At 39.6% G+C, this 19064-nt stretch overlaps 1 protein-coding gene across 1 annotated transcript; it reads left to right on the top strand.

The window, feature by feature from the left end:
• The first annotated feature begins 1072 nt into the window (after window positions 1-1072).
• Window positions 1073-18160, top strand: LOC120718451 (NLR family CARD domain-containing protein 3-like). Its single transcript, XM_040006996.1, has 12 exons — window positions 1073-1414; window positions 5185-5322; window positions 5407-5508; window positions 5634-5675; window positions 7975-8053; window positions 10628-10853; window positions 11027-12818; window positions 13445-13597; window positions 14750-14923; window positions 15651-15824; window positions 16684-16730; window positions 16901-18160. The coding sequence occupies exons 2-12, from the start codon at window positions 5234-5236 to the stop codon at window positions 17434-17436; spliced, it is 3414 nt and encodes a 1137-aa protein (XP_039862930.1). The 5' UTR covers window positions 1073-1414; window positions 5185-5233; the 3' UTR covers window positions 17437-18160.
• The last annotated feature ends 904 nt before the right edge of the window (window positions 18161-19064 follow it).

The raw sequence follows: 19064 nt of genomic DNA, 5'->3' as shown, positions 1-19064 counted from the left end.
TATTTTCGTTTGTTAAAGATTTCTCTTCCTATTCTGATGGAATTGGGCTTCAGTGTTTTTTCCGGTATAGCTGCAGATCAAGGTGACAGCAAGTCAAAATGATGTTACCTGTGAGTGTCCAGCTGCAGACTGGGTTTGAATATTGTTATAAACAGATGTGGATCAGTTCATGTCTTTTATTCACTGTAAGATTTAACAAGGATTGAGAGAGGAGGACAAAGAGGAAGAGAGCCAAGAGAAACAGGTGAGAGTGGACGTGTGGAAAAATTCATCTCAAATGATAAAGCTGTAGATTCTGTTTTACCACATTCATTGATGATGATTTGACGTAACCGAGCAGTGTATTTTCCTGTTATCAATTATGCATCCCAACCTGCTCTTGCAATAATTATTATGAGATTATATTTCTGTCATTTTCCAGCAAATACAATTCTAGTTTAGTGAGCAGTTCAGTGAGAAAGACGGTTTTTCAAAACAGGAAGAACAAGGGATAAAACAGTGATGTTAGCGGAGCTAAGTGCGCCGACTTTGTTCAACATTACTCGGCAACAGGGAACGTGAGGCAAGCTGCACTGGTGCATTTGTGACAGCTTCACTTGAAATGCCTTCGCCGCATCATACATGCCATGTCCATGAACTGACAGATTTCCTTGCTTAGCTCAAAACCTCTGTTGAGAACTTTTCCCCAACTCAGCCAGCGGACCTCTGTATGATGAGGAATGTCGGCAAACTGAGTTGTCATCGAGCAAAAATGGGAGCTGGTAGTATGTAAATATAATAATAACCACTGCAGCCAAGAAGAGTGCCTGACGAGCCCAGTTATAAGTAGCTATTAAGACTCGACTGTCCCAAACAATAAGTTCCGTTGGAGCAGTCTTTCTACGCCTCTCTCTGTCTCTCGCAAGCAAAGTTGACCCCCACAACAAAGTAAAGCTATTTTTCGGCTACGAGCCGACAGGGACCCCGCCGTATTAGTCAGAGGTCCCTTTACTACGGGACCTTCAGTAACAGTAATAAATCACACAGCAATAGTACATTCATGTAGTTGTGAAAAGCATGATAATATATTAAGTAATCCAGAGAAACATGCTGAACATTTGAAGCTTTTATATTCCAAGCAAAGCAAACAGTGTGTGAGAGACGATCTGTGATTAGTGTGTTCACACCTGCAGCTTCAACAAGGTTTCGTGTACTCACACGTCAGCATGCGAACTTTACTCTGACTAGATTTAGTCTGAGCAGTCAGACAACATATTTTTTAATGTTACAGCATCAACACACACAGAGCTTAGCCCCTCCCACCTGCCCTGCTTCAGGTGGAGTCCCACCTCCTTCCTGTAAGCAGCTCACCTGTGTGTCCCTGTTTAATGTCCAGGTGTGGAGCTTGTTGTTCGTGTCTCTGTGTGAAGAAACTGTAAGTTTTTTTTGTCTCCTACTTTAACAGTTTGACTGTTTGTTTCTGCTCTGTGATGTTTGAACCAGATGTTCAGCTCTTACTTCAGAACAAACTTTGATCACTCATTTTTTAAGACACTGGATCCATTAGACAAATTAGTTTGTTGCTGAGAAGTGGACTTTCAGGTTTTACTGAATTTGTACTGGTTTTATTGTTGAAACAAGATGAAGTAAAGAAGCAGAATGTTTCAGTAAAAACATGAACAACAGAAGAAAATTCAAGAGGGATGTGACTTACATCTTGCATGATGTGCAGAAAAGTATTTGGCAACTTCGCTGTCGAGTTCACTTTGTACTTTCTCTTTTTGGATAAATCAGTGGATTTGAGTCTGAGTTTTCTTGTTTAGCCTTTTAAGCTTTTAATCAATGATAGTCGGACTAGGTGTGGTCTCTTGCCTTTCTCTCCATTTTGACGTCCCAAGTCTTCCGATTTTTTGTAAAATGCTTTTACTTTTCTTCCTTTTGAACAGTTTTCAAAGGCTCACTTGATGTTATTTGAGTCAATTGAGTCCTTTATGTAAAGGTTAAGATCTATGTTGCATTCAATCACAACAGGAAATGCAATCAGAACCACAAATAAACAAAAAATAAAAACTAATCGGTACTGACTGAGAACCTTCACAGACGGTACTGATTATTAGTCTTTACACTGCATTCCAAATTATTATGCAAATGGTATTTTTCTCTGATTTTCCTAAACAGTCGATTCAAATGACAGTCAGCATAATTTTCGAGACATCGACCATTAGAGTATAATTTAAATGTTACTGAACAAATCTCCCGATGAAAACAGTATGTTTTTCAAAAAGAAAAAACTTAAAATGCACTGTTCCAAATTATTACGCACACAGTTTCAAAACATTTCATAGGTTGTAGAGAATTAAAAATGGTCATTTATTGAATCTGCAGCATTAGTAGATCATATTTATTGAAATCACAAGATATTTCAATCAGAAACATCTTAACAGGTCAAGTTACATATTAACATAGGACCCCTTATTTGATAGCAGTTTCACAGTTCTTGCATCCATGGAACTTGTGAGTTTTTGGGAAGTTTCTGCTTGAATGTCTTTGCAGGATGTTAGAATAGCCTCACAGAGCTGCTGTTTGGATGTGAACTGCCTCCCACCTGTTTTGCTTGCTTGAATGCTCCAAAGGTTCTCAATAGAATTGAGGTTAGGGGAGAATGGGGGCCACACCATGAGTTTCTCTCCTTTTGTGCCGATAGCAGCCAATGATGCAGAGGTATTCCTTGCAGCTTGAGATCGTTTTGCATGAAGATGATTTTGTTGCGGACAGCACAGTTTTTCTTTTTGTACCATTGAAGAAAGTGGTCAGTCATACTTCGCAGAGGTCATTTTCACACTTTCAGGGACCCTAAAGGGGCCGATCAGCTCTTTTCCCGTGATTCCGGCCCAACGCATGACTCCACCATCTCCCTGCTGACGACGCAGCCTTGTCGGGACATCATGGCCGTCCACCAACCATCCACCACTACATCCACCACTGCATCCATCTGGACCATTCAGGGTTGCACGGCACTCATCAGTGAACAAGACAATTTGAAAATTAGTCTTCATGTAGTTCTGGGCCCACTGCAGCTGTTTCTGCTTGTGAGCATTGGTTAGGGGTGACCGAATAGAAGGTTTATGCACAACTGCAAGTCTCTGGAGGATCCTACAGCTTGACATTCGTGGGGCTGCAGAGGCACCTGCAACTTAAAATATGTGTTTGCTGCTTTTTAATGGCCTTTTAGCAGCTGCTCTCTTAATCTGATGTATTTGGCCGGCAGAAACCTTCATCATTGTGATTTGATTTCAGTGATCCAAAGATCACCACCACAATTCCATCCTTGAGTTTAATTGAAAAACAACTTATTTAATCTTTATGAAACTTAAATAAACACAATTTGTATAATAATTTGGGATCCGGTGTATGTACAAAAAACTCAGAGAAATGTTCAGATGTGAAGATCTGAACCACTTTAACAAGGACTCCTATTTGTTGATGAAAAACAGAAGCACGTATTTAAAAACAGAAAGAACAGAGAAGAATAAAGTTGTAATAACCAAGTTAATGTTCACACTCAGACCCACATGTAGCGTGACACACTCAGGCATGAGGAAGTGTTCAGTTAAAAACATTCCTCTGCTAACAGCTGATAATTTTGGCGTCACAGAAACTAATGGAGCTGAACTGACCTGACTGTATTTATAGATCACTGTAATATTTCATAACTTTAAGGTTTTTTTAAAAAACATTTCTCTACGTTTGTAGCTCTGGATTTATTAAATTCTATAATTGTGATGTCTGCATGTGAATTATGTTCTATAACTAAAGGCTAAACTAATAATTTTGATGGTATCATGAAATCCTCTTGGACTATCTGTCTGTCAGCTCTCTGTTGGTGTAGCTGATGTGGAAATAGTTTTGTGATGGAAGATTTCTTTATTCTATGTAGTAAAATGTATTTTACATTGGTAATAATAGTATCACTTTGTCACATAGTTATATGCATGTAGGATGTTATCTCAAGTGGGCCTTATGTTTATCACACCTTCACAGTGGGGTCATTGTATGTAGGCATATATACAGGCATATAGGCACCGCATAAGGGAGGTGCCGGTTGGTCGTAATTCTCCTTTGGGGGGAAGGGTTCGAGGATGAGCTGAACTGGGAGGTATAGAGCTACGTGATGTGCTGAGGAGTTTCCTTTGTCCATGAGTTTGGCCGGGTCATATGTAAGGCAGCGCCCATCTTTAGAGACCATTCTGGTTTGTGACCAGAGCGCTCTCTCCACATGCAGTGTGTATAATAAACTCTGCTTCAAAAAGACGCTTACCGGGTGTTTGCAGTTTATTTAAAATTTCCACAACAGTTACCTTTTGTAGTTTGTGATCACAGTGATAAATGCGAGCAATGTAAAACAAATTGTAAAGAATATGGTCAGAAAATAAAGCAGAGTCACTACCTTGCTGTCGGTTCCAGATGTGTCCAAAATGTGATCACAGAGGTTCTCTGATGAGTTAGGAATGAGACTGTGTTGGCAGATCATCTCTAATCTTCTGTGCAATAAAAAAAGGGTTTAACATCATCGTAGCCCAGATAGCTGACTCATCTGTTCAAGCTGTTCTTGTGTTTTTGGGTTCTTGATAAACAGCTTCCTTTCTGTTTTCAGTCATTCTATATCTATTATAGTGCTGGACCGAATCATTGAGTAATTTGATTACTGTGTGCCCATGTGTTAAATGATGTAAACGTGAGCATTTCACACACATTTGCAAGTAAAACAGAGCTACAATAAAAGTGTATTTAGGAGCAACCAATTAAAAAGTCTGACCACATTAAGGCTACACTATGGGGTGCCGTTTGTAAAGGGAAACGTGCTGAAATTAACATCAACATCTTTCCACATTTAGCTCAAAACCTTACAAAAACATGTTTTTTCAAGTCATTTTTTACAACATTTAGTAAAATATTTGTAACTTTTTATGTTACATTTATATTTATGTTACTTACCACAGTACAGTGCATCACTTCAGTAGTTTAGAGGACCAAGGCACGGCAAGACCAACATCAGGAACATCAGCAACTAAAAGAAATGTTACATCTCTTGTGTTTTGTGAAAATGAGAAAAGACAAGAAAAAACAAGTCACGCTAAACTTATACAATAGCATTAATAGTATTTCAGTTGATGTGCACATGAATGATTGGTGTTTCCTCTGCAGGTGAAGGTAGAAGGTTTGTGTGAGCTGACGTGGATGTGAATTCGGCAGCATGGATCCGTGTGAGGACAGAGAGGAGGGAGTCCCTCCCTCTAAAACCACTCTGTGTGGGGAAGATGAGAGCCAGACCAAAGCTCAGAGGTGAGATGACCATCTCTAACTGTCCATGACTCTTCTCCATGTCACAGCTCAGCACTCACATCACTGCTTCATCATTATTCACAGGAACCAGCCTGAACCTCCACCCAGCTGTGTGTCCTTAAAGACTGACGACTCTAATGAACGTTTCATTAATTTTAAAGTCCAGCAGGCATCTGCTGCAGAGAGGTGAGCTGTTAGTAACATGAAGTCTTTGAGAGCTGATTTAACTGCTTGATGTTGTTGGATATATGTTGTTGGCAAACAAGACTTTTATCTGAAATGACTTTTTTTTTCTTTTTTAATCTCATCAGGACTGGATTTTATATTCCTGACGGAAACTTGGCTTCGACCCAGTGAGTTTTCTTCCTTCTCGGAACTCCATCCCCCCGATTGTTCATTTCTCAGCTCTCCCCGGATCACTGGTAGAGATGGAGGGCTAGCTTTGGTATTTAAAAACAAATTTCGCTGCCGGCAACTGCCACCTTTTTTCTACCCCAGCTTTGAGGTGCAGTTTTTGGAACTGAACTCCGCTCCCTCAGTCCTCTGAGCTGTGGTGTATCGTCCACCGAAATGCATTAAGGATTTTAATCTTGATGTTGCAGACTTACTAGGGAAGCTTATGCTAGGATATGACTGTGTTTTAATTGTTGTTGAGTTAAACATCCATGTACGCTGTGAGACTAGACCACTAGTAAAGGACTTCCTTCCCCTTATGGACACTTTAATCTTACTCAGTGGGTGTGATCCAACTCACGAAATGCCACACACTTGTTCAGGTGCTGTCAAACAGTCTGGATGTTTGTATTACAGAAATCAAGGACTGTGGGATATCAGATCATTTCCCAGTGATGTTTAATATCGCAGTGTGTAATGTGGAGTTGAACAGTGAGGGACCTGTGCGTCAGTTACGCATGATAAAGTCATTGACCGCTGCTCACTATTCTCTGCTTTTACTAACTGTATGATGTATGATGCCAACTGTAAATATCAACACTTCGCTGAGTTCTTTTGGTTCCTCAGAGGCATCCGATGGAAGACAAAACACTGCTCAGTAGACCATTTAACCCTTTATTTCTCTTTCACATTACTTCTAGAAAGGAGATGCGTCCTGCATGACACGTTGCCACGGATCTCAAAATGGTGCTGTGCCCCTAACAGTTTTATTCCAGATGCTCTCTCATTCTAGTCTAAACAACAGTGTCTCAGTAACCTTCCATTAGAGATGGTCCCCTCTTATCTACATTTTCCCACGCAAGTGTGAGCAAGAGTCTGCAGCTTTCTACTCTCGCAGCACACATGGTTTCATGCCTTTATTTTTCAGGGCTGTGTCCACTTAATACTGTACTCTATAACTTTATAACACTTGTTATTAATAAAAAGCATAGTATTTTTGAGGCACTGCAAATTATTTAATCCCAACACAACTTTAGTTTGGAACTAGTGGTTGAAGAGCTAGCTAACCTTTTTTATTCAACATGTTCTGGCATGTTTGATTTTCTGTTGTTCTAGTCCAGCTGAACATAACATTCTTTTATCGAGACTTTAACACATTGTTGGTCTTAAAGGAGCCGTAATAAACAGGGTTTAAATTATAACTATCAGAGAGGTCCTTTTCTGTTGCTACTGAAGAATACTCCTCTTCCTCCGCCCCTATTAGTTGCGGTGTGCCACATGGGTCTGTTTTGGGCCCAACTACCTTCTCCTTATACATCCTGCCTTTGGGATCTATTTTCAAGAAATACAACATTGCCTTTCACTGTTATATTGATAACATCCAAATTTACTTCCCCTTGATACTGGATGTCTCTGTCCCACTGCCACCTTTCCTTAACTGTCTACATGATGTTAAAGACTGAATTTTCTCACCCTAAACGAAAATAAGACCGAAGTTATTGTTTTATGAAGATAAGATAAGATAAGATAAGATAACCTTTATTAGTCCCACACGTGGGAAATTTGTTTTGTCACAGCAGGAAGTGGACAGTGCAAAAGTTATGAGGCAAACATTAGAATACAATAAGAATAAATACAGTACACAACTGTACAGAATAGAATAAAATACTATATACAGTAGAATAAAATAAAATAAATATACAATAAGATAAAAATAGAATACAAATACTATATACAACTGAGTAAAAATACAACAAGTATACAAGTAATACAAGTCATGCCCCTTTGGATAAGTCAACGGATACCCTTGGGCCTCTTGCTTGTTATCACTCCCACACTGTAAGAAATCTCTGAGTGTTTTTAGATAGCTCTTTTAAATTAGAGAAGCAAGTGTCCACAGTTGTGAAAAACAGTTTTTATCAGTTACATGAAATTGCCAAAGCGAAGCCTTATCTTCCTCCTAAAAATCTAAAAGAAAATTATTCATGCCTTCATCACCTCTAGACTGGACTGCTGCAATTCTCTCTGTTTAGGTATTCAACACTCCATCGCTTGCATTTAGTTCAAAATACTCATGCTGTATGTCTTCTAACAGGTTTAAGAATGTATGAAAGGTTTTCTCTGAAAAGGAGAAAAACGAACTAATCTGATTGTGAGCGCATGCTGCTCATAAACCCGTATTTAGCATTAATGGTGCAATCAAAGATGTGGTGGATCGGCATCCTGTACTTGGACTAATTCTTCATGATTTTTCCACAGAGTGGGCCAGAACAGCTCAGAGTTTCCCTGTGGTCAGTCTGCCCAGCAGCATGAAACACACCTGGACTCCATATTTATGGTCTGCACATGTTCAACAACTACTTTACTACTAAAAAACAAAACATCTACATAATAATAATAATGATAATAATAATACTTATTATTATTATTATTATTATTGATGCAAATACAATGAATGAAAGTATAATGTATTGTCGAGAATGACACCCAGACTCTTAACCCGTGAGGAGGGGGAGACAGAGGAACAGTCACTGACTAAGGAAAAATTGTTTTGGATCGTGTTGATTTTATACTAATGAGGAGAACCTTAGTTTTGTCGCTATTTATTTTGAATAAATCTGAAGACAACCATGATTTTGTTTTCGATATATAGTCAGTGAGTGAGGAGGGAGGCAAGGTAGATTTGTTGTTAAGCCAGATGTCATTTGTGTGTCAGTGGAAATTGTTGTTGTATTTATGAAAGATAGTACATGGAGAAGAAATGAATGATAAAATACCTCCAGTACTCCACCCTCCTCCCACCGTCCAAAGACATGCAGATTGTCATTATGCAAATGTACTATTTATAAGATTGGGGAAACCTGCAGTCAGCTGAGACTGAAGAAGTCACTTGGATGAGTGACGAAATGTTTCTCCCACAAAACGCTACGTCCAGATGAACAGAATCAACTTTTGGAGACTGGATGATGTTGTTAAGCAATGAAAAGAGTGACTTGGTGTTACCTTCATTAGAAGAGATAATATTACAATAGTAACTGGGCAAGTTTGAGCGATGCTGTCCTTATAATGTCGTTTATGATTTTTATACAAGTCCAGTTCTTTTGTAGAGCCTCTAAAGTTTGTGACAGTAATAGTCAAAGTTCAGGTGTAAACTCAGGGGGTAGAGAAAGAGGAGAAAACAGATCTTTTTTTTTTTTTCCATGGAGTTCAGTGTTGTAGAGTGAAATCAGTTCTTCAATGGTGAATAAACTCTGAATGTCTATGAAAGAGTCAATGCTACTGGAGAGAGAATTATTAATAGAGAATTGTTAATAAAGAGAGTTTCATAGGTAAGCGGGGTTACACCAGAGCAGCAAATCAGGTTTCAAATGTTTCCTTTAGACTGAGTAGCAACACCAATATGCTGCTGAAATCCAAACTCTCAAGGTAAGATACAAAATCTCTGATGAGAGAGTTATTAATACTGTGATAGATGTGAGGAGGGCAGCAAAATCATTTCGGAATTGATTGTTGAGTTTAGGGAAATGGTAGACAGTTGAAATAATGCTAGGAGTAGGAACAGACTGTCATGATTCGGCTGTGTGGCAGGCAGGAGAGGACCCAAACGCAAACTCACGGAGACAAAACGTAAACTCAAAAACACAGCTTTAATGCTGGCATAAAGTGAAACACAAAAAACAGTACTAAACTAAACTGGGAAAGCTAAACATAAAGTATACCAGGAACCACGGGGAGAATCACACACAGCATGAGGGAGACTACGACACTGACAAAGAGAAACACAGGGCTTAAATACACAGAGGGATAACGAGGGAATGAGACACAGAAGGAGGGCACAGCTGGGAGAAATCAGGACTGACGAGACAAGCAAAGCTAGAAACACTCACATGAGGCATGGACCTTCAAAGTAAAACAGGAAACACACTGACTGAATTCTAAAACACGCAAACTTAACAGCAACTGGGGAGACAGAACATAGGAACCTGAAACGTGGTACAAAACATCACAGTGGACATAACATGGAACACAGGGAAGCCATATAACAAAGCCAAAGAGCTAAACCTAAGATAACCATAACTGAGATCCAGGGAAACAAGAAACAGTACATCAAAGGACTCAAAACATAAACCATGATATAAAAGCACAGGATCTCTTCCAAATAAAATAGGAAACATAATGAGACGCAGACATGATAACCGGAACTTAACAACGTAAGACACAGACATGAAACACATGAAGAGCAGGGGAGACTTAACATGGGTTGGAAACACAAGGGGGAACTAATAAGCAAATGAACATAGGAGGCCTAATGAGCTTAACATACTATACACATTAAGATGAACTAAAACTCAAAACACTGGGTCCTAAGACCCAGGATCGTGACACAGACATTTAACACACAGTAGATTCAAAAGAACTGACACAGGAGCAGAGACTAGTATGACTTTTCACCTCTCATGATAGATGAGCCAGTACTAGTCCCCGGCCAGTACTACAGGATTGAAAGATGTTAACATACCCAGGAGGAGTGGATTAATTCAACTGAGACAAGTCATTGGGCATTGCTAAGTCTCAGTTGACCAGAGAAAGTCTAGCTTACAGTTGGTAAAGAGATCATAGAAGATATGTCCCTTGCTCTTAAGTGAGTGGGTGTTAGGTAGATGGAAGTTGAGAGTGATGGTATCATATTTAGCAGCAAAAAAAAGAGGTGCATCATCCTACTGAGAACAACTGAACAGTCAATTAAGACGTGACACAAATGTATAAAGTTACCAATGAGAAAGTCCAGTCATCTGTTCCCAGTCATCTCCATGCTGCTCTTTGTTCGACCAGTGGATTGTCCAACATGGATCTGATGTTTGGCTGCATGATTTCTGTCTGACTGGGTCATTCATAAAGTATTCTGTTCCAGCTGCTGGAGGACAATATCATCCTTTTTGTAAAGAATGAGCTGAAGAAGATCCAGAAGGTTCTGAGTCCAGATTACCCAGAATGCGTAGAGAATAAGATTGTGAATGAGGAGGTTTTGAAGGGTGAGGATGATGAGCAGCAGAGCAGCAGAGAAGCATTTGTGAAGATCACATTGCACTTCCTAAGGAAACTGAAGCAGGAGGAGCTGGCTGACCGTCTGCAGAGCAGTAAGACAATTTCTCTAGCTATTTAAGCTGCTGGATGAATGGAACATTTAGTAATGTCTCATTAATGTTAACAAAAATATTACACACGCATATTTTAGGGGGCACAAATAGTCATATGCATTTCATTTCATTGTTTTCTGTTTTTTTTTTATTGTTTTCAGAACATGTTGCAGCAATTTGTAAATGTAAACTTAAAACGAAGTTGAAGAAGAAGTTCCAGTGTGTGTTTGAGGGGATTGCTAAAGAAGGAAACCCAACCCTTCTGAATCAGATCTACACAGAGCTCTACATCACAGAGGGAGGAACTGCAGAGGTCAATGATGAACATGAGGTCAGAAAGACTGAAACAGCATCCTGGAAACCAGATAGACCAGAAACAACAATCAGACAAGAAGACATCTTTAAAGCCTCACCTGGAAGAGATGAACCAATCAGAACAGTGCTGACAAAGGGAGTGGCTGGCATTGGGAAAACAGTCTTAACAAAGAAATACACCCTCGACTGGGCTGAAGACAAAGCCGACCAGGACATCCAGTTCATATTTCCATTCCCTTTCAGGGAAATGAATATACTAAAAGAGAAAAAGTTCAGCCTGGTGGAACTTGTTCATCACTTCTTTACTGAAACCAAAGAAGCAGGAATCTGCAGCTTTGAAGACTTCCAGGTTGTGTTCATTTTTGATGGTCTAGATGAGTGTCAGCTTCCTCTGGACTTCCACAAAACTGAAATCCTAACTGACCCTAGAAAGTCCACCTCAGTGGATGTGCTACTGACCAACCTCATCAGGGGGAAACTGCTTCCCTCTGCTCGTCTCTGGATAACCACACGGCCTGCAGCAGCCAGTCAGATCCCTCCTGACTGTGTTGACATGGTGACAGAGGTCAGAGGGTTCACTGACCCACAGAAGGAGGAGTACTTCAAGAAGAGATTCAGAGATGAGGAGCAGGCCAGCAGGATCATCTCCCACATCAAGACCTCACGAAGCCTCCACATCATGTGCCACATCCCAGTCTTTTGCTGGATCACAGCTACAGTTCTGGAGGATGTGCTGAAAACCAGAGAGGGAGGACAGCTACCCAAGACCCTGACTGAGATGTACATCCACTTCCTGGTGGTTCAGGCCAAAGTGACGAAGGTCAAGTATGATGGAGGAGCTGAGACAGATCCACACTGGAGTCCAGAGAGCAGAAAGATGATTAAGTCTCTGGGAAAACTGTCTTTTGATCAGCTGCAGAAAGGAAACCTGATCTTCTATGAATCAGACCTGTCAGAGTGTGACATCGATATCAGAGCAGCCTCAGTGTACTCAGGTGTGTTCACACAGATCTTTAAAGAGAAGAAAGGACTGTACCGGGACAAGGTGTTCTGCTTCATCCATCTGAGTGTTCAGGAGTTTCTGGCTGCTCTTTATGTCCATCTGACCTTCATCAACTCTGGGGTCAATCTGCTGGAAAAACAACAACCAACCTCCCATAAGTCTTTCTTTTTAAAAAAGAAAAGTAGTATAAAGTATCTCCACCAGAGTGCTGTGAACAAGGCCTTACAGAGTCCAAATGGACACCTGGACTTGTTCCTCCGTTTCCTTCTGGGTCTTTCATTGCAGACCAATCAGGCTCTCCTACGAGGTCTGCTGACACAGACAGGAAGTATCTCACAGACCAGTCACGAAACAGTCGAGTACATCAAGAAGAAGCTCAGTGAAAATCTGTCTGCAGAGAAAAGCATCAATCTGTTCCACTGTCTGAATGAACTGAACGATTATTCGCTAGTGGAGGAGATCCAACAGTTCCTGAGTTTAGGAAGTCTCTCCACAGATAAACTGTCTCCTGCTCAGTGGTCAGCTATGGTCTTCATCTTACTGTCATCAGAAAAAGATCTGGATGTGTTTGACCTGAAGAAATACTCTGTTTCAGAGGAGGCTTTTCTGAGGCTGCTGCCAGTGGTCAAAACCTCCAACAAAGCTCTGTAAGTGAATATATACTCATCACTATATTTAAAAATGGTTGATTTCACAAATTATTGAAAATAGAACAGTCATATATTAAATAATTTCCTGTTTGCTTCCCTCATAGATCAGGTCAACCGATATCTCTAAATTACTTTTTTAAAATTGAAAGAAACTCCTAGGTTTTTTGTAGTTCTGTGATTTTGTAATAATCCAAAGTTTTCAAGACTGTATGCATTTCTGTTAATGTATAATGCAAAATTACGTTTTATTCTGACACAGTATTGTTAGATTATATCTTAACATTCAGAGAGCACAAATTTGTACGACAACCCACATTTAGCACCCAAAAAAACCAAAAACAAAACAAAAGAAAGATGAACATGGGACCCTTTTCTGAATTACAATTCAGATTTTTACTTTTTGAACATAGACATAAGATTAAAAATTGTTGTCGAGTCCTTAGCGGTTAGGGAGCATTGAACTGTTTGATGCCTCAAAGAAGAAAAGAAATTAAGAAAAAAATTACAAAAATAATTTTAACACTGTTGATCAAGACTGCTTAAAAAATTGCTAAATCTAATAATGCTTCAGTGTACTGTCATTGCACTACAACAGTGTTTTCAGTTTATCTTTTATTTTTCAGACTGAGTGGCTGTAACCTCTCAAAGAAAAGCTGTGAAGCTCTTTCCTCAATTCTCAACTCCCAGTCCTCTAGTCTGAAGGAGTTGGACCTAAGTAACAATGACCTGCAGGATTCAAGAGTGAAGTTTCCATACTCTAAACTGACAACTCTCCGGTCAGATCAATATATATTCTGTTTTCTTATCAGTTAACCCTCCTATTCTCCTCAAATATTACTATCATGTTTTACCATGGGGTTATTTACCTCTACAAAATGGCTTACATACAATTGTTGACCAATTGTTTGCGTCAGGCACTTTGTTTATTTATTGAATACATTAGTAGTCCCTTGATAATAAAATTCTAGTGCCACCATCAAGCCATGAAGTCAAACTTTTAATTTTGAATAAATGTATCTTGAAAAGTTTGAATTGAGAACTTTTCAAAATTACTGCCAACATTAATAACCACAAGTAGATGAACCCTGTTGGTCTTTGGTGATGACATGACCTTTTCTCTAGCACCACCATCAGGTCAAATTTTCAATTCTAGATCTGTTTCTTTCTCGTGGTGTTTACATCCCTGCCCTTTAGAATGAATCTTGTTAATTTTTGCTCAAGCACCACGATATCACTTCCAATCACCCCTCCTCTTTTCTTATACAGGCCTGGGACTGGCAATGGTAGAGTTGAAGTTTTTTTTTTATTAATTTGTTTTGTTTTGTTTGTTTTTGCTGTTTGTTTGGAGGGGGCGGTACATATTTCATGTGAAATTCAACCATTTGTGAAACAGGAAATAATAAGAACATAGTCAGAACATGGAACAGTTCTTGTCCAACAGCCAAATTTTTTCTCTGCACTACTGTACACAGGATGTGAAGAGAGTGTGTGCATGCTCCTTGCAGACATATTTCTTGCATTGTGCCCAGGTCATGCTAGTCTTAGAATCATTCCTGGTGGGACAGCCCTGGCACCTGCCATGTTTCCTGCCCGTGGTTTGTAGTATTCAAAAGTAGAATGGGAGGGAGAGCCTTCAGTTTTGAATCCCCTCTTCTATGGAACCAGCTTCTATTTTGGATTTGGGAGACAGACACTATCTCTACTTTTGAAATTAGGCTTCAAACTTTCCTTTTTTGCTAAATCATATAGTTAGGGCTAGATCAGGTGAGCCTGAATTTTTTATCTTGTCTTCTTTCTCTCAGGGGGGGTCATATTGTTGGGTTTTTCTCTGTATGTATTATTGTAGGGTCTACCTTACAACATAAAGCACCTTGACGTGACTGTGACTTATATCAGTGTTCTTTGTGTTCTTGTGTATAAATCTGCAGACTGAGTCACTGTAACCTTGCAGAGACAGCCTGTGAAGCTCTGTCCTCAATTCTTAGCATGCGGTTCTCTAGTTTGAGAGAGCTGGACCTGAGTAACAACAACGTGAAGGATTTGGGATTGAAGCTTCTGTCTGTTGGTCTGGAGAGTCCATACTGCAAACTTGAAACTCTCAGGTCAGATCAAGATGTGCTCTGCTCTTTTTTTTTCTTTTGCATTTTGCATTTTGTTTGTATAACTTAATAAAAGTAACAAGATTTTTTGCCCTAGTTTTATAATCGTGAAAATTTTAATTTAGTTTTATTTACACAGTCCCAAACAATATTTAATCCTGAAATGATCCTGGATGCATTTTGTTCCATTTAATGTTTTTTGTTTGTTTAATTTTTTATGCTATTTTACCTGTGCTCAGTGAATATAGCTCACATTTCCTTCCACCGCCCAACTCGGTTGACATTGGTAGCGCCCCACCTACGTTATGGACTATGTGAGGAGAGCCCTGCTTTTCCCGCCTGAGTCACCTGAATCTTTTTCAGAATCACTTTGAGGCATTTACTGAACCTTATCAGTCAGTCTTATCTAATCTGACACAGGACTCATGGGCTGTTTGTCCTCACTCGCACCAACATCACCTACATGTTAAAGCAGATGGTTAAACCTCCCTGAGCAAGATTTTGTTGGCGGTCTCTTCCTAGTTGTAAGACGTTTTTGCTCCTCCCTGTGACCAATTGCTGCTGACAGGGGATCATCTGAGAGTTGTGGTTCTTTCTCTTATATTGTAGTGTTATCTCTGCTATAAAAGGTTAAGACATTTTTATAAATGTAGGTAAATTAAATTGAATGGATGGAGCTCACTTTCTCTGGGAAGAAAATAAAACACTTTTTTTTGGTATGTACCTGCAGTCTGTCAGGCTGTTTGATCACAGTGGACGGATGTGCTTCTCTGGAATCTGCCCTGAGTTCTTCCCACTCCCATCTGAGAAAGTTGGACCTGAGCTACAATCATCCAGGAGACTTGGGAATGAAGCTGTTGTTGCCTGAACAGAAGAATCCATCCTGGAAACTGGAAACTCTCAGGTATGGAGAAAAGGTCTGGTACTGGAGGATTACATTAAAACCATTGTTTTTCTTGTGGCATTACCAATAAGTTTGATGTGTCACATGACCCTCTTCCTATTGAAAAAACAAAAGTTGCATCCAAGATGGCCGACTTCTAAATGGCCGCCATGGTCACCACCCACTTGAGAAGTTTGCCCCCTCACAGATAATAATGTACCACAAACAGGACTTTAATATCACCAACCATTCCCATGTTAATATGGTGTATCCATATAAATTGACCACCCTGTACAATTCACGACTACGTTAAGTCATTCACTAGTGTCTTTGCAGTTGTTTTAGGATCTTTGGACATATCTATAACTATATGTCTTCCCACAGTCTTTACATTTTTCACTTTGTTCCCCTGCCTGGCTTGTTCCATATAATAATAATAATAATAATAATAATAATAATAATAATAATAATAATAATAATAATGGATTGGCTTTATATAGCACTTTTCAAGGCACCCAAAGAGCTTTACAATGCCACTATTCATTCACTCACTGGTGGAGGCTCTCTTTAAATATGCTCCGTATGCTCTCTTTAAATTTCTTAATACTTATGCTCCAGTCATTGGGACTTGGAAACACTGGTGATTGTGTATATGGACCTTCTGCTTGGTGAGAATCAACAACTCTCTTTGTTTTGTTTTGTTTTTGTTTGGGGGAGGGGGTGGTATTTGAAAGATACTGGTTCACAGATAGCCACATATTTCTGAAAATGTTGGACTGTTCCTTTATCACTGTCTAGCAGTATCAGTGTATGACGATGTAATGTCCTCGTGTGCATGCTGAAAGAGACTGTGCTGGTCTGACCCCCCTCCTCCTTTCAGGGTGGAGCCTGCTGGAGTCCGATGGTTGAGACCAGGTCTGAGGAAGTGTAAGTGCGTTTTTAATGTGGTTCATGAAAACAAAGCAGCACACATTTAACCATCTTCAAACTGTCACATCACTCATTCACCTCTCTGATGTCAGAAGTCATCATAGTGTCAATCAATCAACAGATGATAACAATAACTGCAACTGGATTGTGTTTGTTCTCTCCATCAGATTCCTGTCAACTCACAATAGATACAAACACAGTACACCCAATCCTCAAACTGTCTGACAACAAAAGAAAGGTGACACATGTGGAGGAGGTTCATTTATATCCTGATCATCCAGACAGATTTGATGTTCATCCTCAGCTGCTGTGTAGAAATGGCCTGACTGGCCGCTGTTACTGGGAGGTTGAGTGGAAAGGAGATGTTGACATATCAGTGACTTATAGAAAAATCCGAAGGAAAAGTGGCAGTGATAACTGTTCATTTGGGTGGAATGATCAATCCTGGAGTCTCAGCTGCTCCGATGATGGTTACTCTGTCTGTCACAATAACAGAGAAACATCCATATCATCCTCCTCCTCCTCAGTCTCTAACAGAGTAGCAGTGTATGTGGACTGTCCTGCTGGCACTCTGTCCTTCTACAGAGTCTCCTCTGACACCCTGATCCACCTCCATACCTTCAACACCACATTCACAGAACCTCTTTGTCCTGGATTTAGAGTGTGGTTTCCTGGTTCCTCAGTGTTTGTTTGCAGAGAATAATCTAAAGAGTGTACTCGTGCCTCTTTAGAGAAACGCTTTGACTGTTGAACAGATAGTCTGTACATGTCTGTCTGTTTCACTCAGAAACACGTTTTCAGATTCATGGATAAAGATGGAAGCTTTGATTATTCCCAGATCCGCATGTTTTTCTGTTGTTTTTCTTTTTCCACTCAAAGCTTCACAGTGAATATCAGTATGTTGTGTTTCTCTGAAGCTCAGTTCACAACCAGCTCCTCTGCATTTTCAACAAATATGAACTCATTAAAAATAATCTGCTGTGATATCAAAAATGAATTCAGTTTAAGGTAGAATGTTATTTTATATTTCTTAGATATTAAATATGAAATGGTAACTCACGTGAGCCACCTTAAAATAACTATAGTCTGTGATAGGAACTGATGTCATTAGTAAACAGGATGTTAGCCAGTGAATTTGAGGAGAAGGGCTGTGCTCAGCTAGTTAAATCCAGCAACATCCACTTACATCTTATGCCTTTTGTGGCTGCCGTCATCAGCGGTTATGCAGTTTTAAGGTAATTTCATGGTTTTAAGTTACAATAAATACATTAAGAATACTTTGTTTTTAATAAATCAGATTGTAATGTACAGTGGTCCTTCGTTTATTGTGGGTGTTATGTTCTAAAAATAACCCGCAATAGTTGAAGTCTGCGAAGTAGCCAACTTAATTTTTTACAATTATTATAGATGTTTTAAGGCTGTAAAACCCGTCACTACACACTTTATACACTTTTCTCACACAGGCATGAACATTTTCACTTTTCTCTCTTGTTTAGACACTCTCAAAGTTCAAACCTTTGTAGAAAAATAAGTCCAGTATTATAAAATGAAACCAAAAATCAAACCCTCTTTTCAGGTCCAGAACATGGGAATAGAGCACCTGCGAGAGAATTCAACATCAATTAATCATTAATAAATCAATGAATCAGAAGTTCAAGATTTTGTGCAATGGCTATCTTCCTCTGCCTTTTGGGTGCTACCGCAGGTGCCTTTGATGGTGCAAAACGTGTTGGGGAGAAAAGTACAGAAATTTAGACTTACACTGCAAGCTATCAATGTAGCGATTCTGTACTGTACAGGAGAGACGGCACGGAGGAGATTGACAATGGTCTACAGCTGATCAGGACACAGAACACAATGCGTTGTAAAAAACAAACATTTTACGCTAGGTGACAAATCGTCAACATATTATGTTTTCGGGCACCCAACACGTTCCTACATGATGACATCGGAAACTGAGGACATATGAGAACCGTTTGGACTCAATCTACACATGCGTCGGGATGTTACGCCTCGGGAGTGAGAATGGGCTCAAAATTGCACACAAAAAAATCTGCAAAACAGCAAGGCTGCAGAAGTTGAACCACCTTATAGCAAGGGACCACTGTATACATTGTTGGGTTTACATTTAAAGGATGTTTCCAGGGTGAAACCAATGTTCAGTCTGTTGTTTGGGGTTGACAATATTTTCAGTTACACGCCACTCTCGGTATATTTTAGGAGGATATGCTGACTTGTAATAAAAATTAGTTAATATATTTTCATCATTTTATCTGTACATGGTGAATATGTAAAAGTGATTATGCCTTGTACTGTATGGTGCAGTTTCAC

Source organism: Simochromis diagramma, unplaced genomic scaffold, assembly GCF_900408965.1.
Source record: "Simochromis diagramma unplaced genomic scaffold, fSimDia1.1 OVJJ01000141.1, whole genome shotgun sequence".
Taxonomy (NCBI): Eukaryota; Metazoa; Chordata; class Actinopteri; order Cichliformes; family Cichlidae; genus Simochromis; species Simochromis diagramma.
This window is presented reverse-complemented; position numbering and strand designations above follow the sequence as displayed.